The 4361-nt window shown below is 47.0% G+C and overlaps 1 protein-coding gene across 4 annotated transcripts; it reads right to left on the reverse strand.

Moving 5' to 3' along the window:
* Positions 1-217: 217 nt before the first annotated feature.
* On the reverse strand, positions 218-4138 carry LOC140419688 (uncharacterized). Of its 4 annotated transcripts, none has more exons than XM_072503614.1 (3): positions 4002-4138; positions 3081-3194; positions 218-1519 (listed from the first exon to the last, which is right to left on the reverse strand). In XM_072503614.1, exon 3 carries the CDS (start codon positions 1397-1399, stop codon positions 362-364), a length of 1038 nt encoding a protein of 345 aa, XP_072359715.1. In that variant the 5' UTR covers positions 1400-1519; positions 3081-3194; positions 4002-4138; the 3' UTR covers positions 218-361. The 4 variants fall into 4 exon arrangements, with proteins under 4 accessions (XP_072359715.1, XP_072359717.1, XP_072359716.1 ...); XM_072503616.1 differs by having other exon boundaries at positions 3074-3194; XM_072503615.1 differs by having other exon boundaries at positions 3074-3194; positions 3560-4093.
* Positions 4139-4361: the final 223 nt, after the last annotated feature.

Here is a 4361-nt window from a genome sequence, read left to right on the forward strand (position 1 = left end):
GGTGGCCTGAGACAAGGCAGTTGCCAATTAGGGCTAGTTTTTATTTTTTGTTATTTAATATTTATTTATTTGTTGTTGTTTTTGTTTAAATTTAAAAAGGTCATTATTATCTGTATTGTTACAATGTTGTGTAAAGGATGCACAATGTACTGTGTTGGTTGACCAAAAATTTTCAATAAAATATTATTTTTTTAAAAAAAAGTTTCAACACTGCGTATTTCACACAAATCTAATTTATTTGACTTTTAGCCAGAATATTAGCCCCTGTAAATGGGCTGGAGTTTGTCATCAGCAGAAAGAGACCCAAATGAACATGGTTCAGTCCTGAATGTGAGTTAACAGCAAAATCCAATCACTGTGGTTACTTGTGGCCTCGTTGGTGTCTCAGGAGGTGGGATGAAGTGGTGAATCCCTTCCCACACTTGGAGCAGATGAACGGTCTCTCCCCAGTGTGAATTCGCTGGTGACTGAGCAGGTGGGATGACTTAGTGAATCCCTTCCCACACTCGGAGCAGGTGAACGGTCTCTCCCCAGTGTGAACTCGCTGGTGCTTCCGCAGTGCGGATGACTCAGTGAATCCCTTCCCACACTTGGAGCAGGTGAATGGCCTCTCCCCAGTGTGAATTCGCTGGTGACTCAGCAGGTTGGATGACTCAGTGAACCCCTTCCTACACTCGGAGCAGGTGAACGGTCTCTCCCCAGTGTGAATTCGCTGATGTACAGTGAGGTGAGATGATCGTCTGAACCCAGTCCCGCAGTGAGAGCACCTAAACGGTCTCTCATCAGTGTGAACACGTTGATGGCGTATCAGATCCCCAGAACCTATAAAGCGCTTCCCGCAGTGTGGACATTGAAACGGTCTCTCCCCAGTGTGAACTAGCTGGTGTCTCAGGAGTAGGGATGACTGAGTGAATCCTTTGCCACACTCTGAGCAGGTGAATGGTCTCTCCCCAGTGTGAATTCTCTGGTGCTTCTGCAGAGCAGATAACTGAGTGAATCCCTTGCCACACTTGGCGCAGGCAAATGGCCTCTCCCCAGTGTGAATTCGCTGATGTGCAGTGAGGTGAGATGATTTTCTGAACCCAGTCCCACAGTAAGAGCACCTAAACGGTCTCTCCCCAGTGTGAATTCGCTGGTGGATAAGCAGGTCGGATGACTGAGTGAATCCCTTCCCACACTTGGAGCAGGTGAATGGTCTCTCCCCAGTGTGACTACGTCGATGAGTTTCCAGCTGGGATGGGGAAGTGAATCCTTTCCCACAGTCCGCACAATTCCACGGTTTCTCCTCAGTGTGACTGCATTTGTGGCTTGTGAGGCCTGATGATCGAGCGAATCCTCGTCCACACACACAAATAATATACGGTTTCTCCCCACTGTGAACAATGCTTTTTCCTTCCATGTTCAATGATATTCCGATGATATTCAGGATGTGATAAATTGACGTCTCTGTCAGATCCTGATATGATGCTTGGTTTGAGTTTCTGGACTTTGAAGCCTCCCCTTCGAACACCCTGTGAAACTGATTTAAAAACAGAAAATAGGGAGTGAGAGAGAACCCACAAAAACACAAAGGCAGGTTGTGAAATTGAGCTGAATGAATCTGCTCACTTGTGGGGCCGGCACTGGGAAAAAGTGACCATGAAAACTGCTGGATTGTTATAAAAACCCAATTGGCCTCTTTTGGAGGAGAGAGAAAGAGGCGAAGAGGGATTTTGTATATCCACAAGACATATTAAGAGAGTAGTTGGCAAAGCATATTCGACCTTGAGCTTCATAAATAGAAATATTGATACTGACACTCTGCTTTTGGTGGCACGGTGGTTAGCACTGCTACCTCACAGCGCCAGGGACCCAGGTTCAATTCCGGCCTTGGTGACTGTGTGTGTGGAGTTTGCACTTTCTCCCCGTGTCTGCGTGGGTTTCCACCCGGTGCTCAGGTTTCCTCCAACAGTACAAAGAAGGGAAAGTTAGGTAAAAAACGTCTTGATAAATTGCCCGGTAGTGTCCAGGGATGTGCAGGTTGGGTGGGGCTATGGGGTTACAGGGACAGGGGTGTGGGCCTAGGCAGGGTGCCCCTTCAGAGAATCGGTGCAGACTCGATGGGCCAAATGGCCTCCTTCTGCACTGTAGGAATTCTATGGTTCTAATTCTATTCTATGAATCTTTATAAAGCTCTGGTCACCACTCTTCAGGAAGAATGGAAAGGTTCTTGAGAAGGTGCAGAGGCGATTTACCAGAATGGTTCCAGCAAAGGAGGTTGAGGGGAGATTTGATTCAGGTACACAAGATTATGCCAGGTTTCCGTCAGGTGGACAAAGAAACTCTGTTTCCATTCACTGATCGTCCAAGCAGTCGGGAATCTTGAGGGCTGTAAGACTTTGGAACTCATGTCCTTAAAAGGCAGCGGAAGCAGGGACCTTGAATATTTTTAAGGCAGAGCTGGATAGATTCTTGATGAGCAAGGGGGTGAAAGGTTATCGGGGTAGGCAGGATGTGGAGTTAAGGTTAGAATGAGATCAGCCGCAATCTTTTTGAATGCTGAGCAGGCTCGAGGGGCCGAGTATCCTGTTCCTAGTTTGTATGTAAAAGATACAGGAGATATGAGGTGATGTGAGATATATTTTTACACAGCGAGTGGCATTGACCTGATACTTGCTGCCTATGAGGGAGTTTGAAAATAGACAATGAATCATTTGATTTCAAAAGGAAATTGGATAGACATTTGAGGGAAAAAAACCTGCGAGGATACAAGGATAGAGCAGGAGAATAGGACTGACTGGATTGCTCCAGAGAGCTAGCATGGATTCAATGGGCCGAATGCCATTCTCTGTACCATCATGTCTCTGACTCTTTTGTGCAATCTAGTTTTGTAATTTAACCCCGGGGGGGTTCAGATATCACTCAGGTAAATCTGTGCTACACTCCCTTCGAGGCCATTCTCTCCTTCCTCAGGTTTGTTGCCCGGAACTGAACACAGTTCTCCAGGTTTGGTCGAACCAGGGTTTGTGAATCTCGGGGCTTTTCCAGTCACACTGAGACCTGAAATCTTCCCTCACAGACAGAACAGACAAACCTTTTACCTTCCACACTCAGAGGCTGCTGATATTCAGGTTCTGGTGAATCGAGTGACTGTCAGATCGCGATGTGACATTTGGTTTGCTTTTCCCGTCTGTTAAACCTCCATGTCCAGTATCCTGTAAATTTACAGAAACCTCACCGTCAGTTTAGGATAGAAATTCATAACATTCTCTCCTCGCCAACTTTGATTAAACGTATATCTGGAGGTTTGATCACATAACCTGCCCCCATCCTCCAGCCATTAATCGGTCAACACATCCATCCTTGCGACACACTGCCTTACTCGGCCAATTGGGAAGCAAAAAGACTCGTTACCTTACAGGACTGTGATTGTCAGCCAAATAACCTTTACCCCATTTTCAATATTTTTATATCCACCAAAGAAAATTACATTAAAATCTTCTTTACTGTCCTAATGATTTCCCAAAGTCCGCAAAATCGTTTTTAACTATCCTAATGATTTCCCAGACACGACTCTCACCAAGACAGAAGGTTAAATTTGAATTCATTTAACGTCTACTGAAGACCCTGAAACCCATTGTTGGTTGTTGCAAAGACCCATCTGATTCACTGCGCATGCTTCAATCACAGCTGGTCCCGCCCCTTTCACTCCGATTGGTTGGAGGACCAGCTGTTGGTCCTCAAAAACCGCCCCTCCTCTTCCTATTGGTCGGAGCCACCGTCAATCACCCGGGCACTATGACGGTTTCAAATGGTGAGAGCGGCCACAGGCTCAGGCTGGTTCGCTGATTGTCCAACAATAACTTCGAGAGTCACCGGGATCCTGAAGCACCGCATCTGTTACGTCACCAAGGTGGCCCCTCAGCTCCGCTAAACAAAGATGGCGGCCGTGGAACTGGGCCTGACACCGGATAAAAGCTCCACAGCTGCAAAACACGGGACTTGCAGGGTCTTATTCCGACCTTGTGACCAGCAGGGAGTGTTTCTGTAGCCTTCACTCCCTCCCCACCCCGACTCCCGGCTCCGTTCCTCCCTCCGCCTCAGCACTGGAAACAGCCGCTCCCACACGCCCAGACCTCCGAGCAAAGTGACACTGCGCATGCTCGATACACCCAGCAATGCGTCTGCGCATTGGGCTCCTGTGAATGGGGCACATTGACAGCCGCAGGGAATGTTGGGTAATAGCCGCACCATTGACACCACAAACAGTAAATACAAAATAACTTGGTTACCAATTGATAAAAATAATCAAACAAATTATTGCCAATGGGTATTCTGCTACTCTCCATTGTTCAAAATGATTAAATGCTGCTCTCCTGTGG

Source organism: Scyliorhinus torazame, chromosome 5, assembly GCF_047496885.1.
Source record: "Scyliorhinus torazame isolate Kashiwa2021f chromosome 5, sScyTor2.1, whole genome shotgun sequence".
In the NCBI taxonomy this organism is placed as follows: Eukaryota; Metazoa; Chordata; class Chondrichthyes; order Carcharhiniformes; family Scyliorhinidae; genus Scyliorhinus; species Scyliorhinus torazame.

Bases quoted from the DNA above. Each gene is read 5' to 3' on its own strand.
- LOC140419688 (XM_072503614.1), bottom strand. From the start codon at position 1,399: ATGGAAGGAAAAAGCATTGTTCACAGTGGGGAGAAACCGTATATTATT.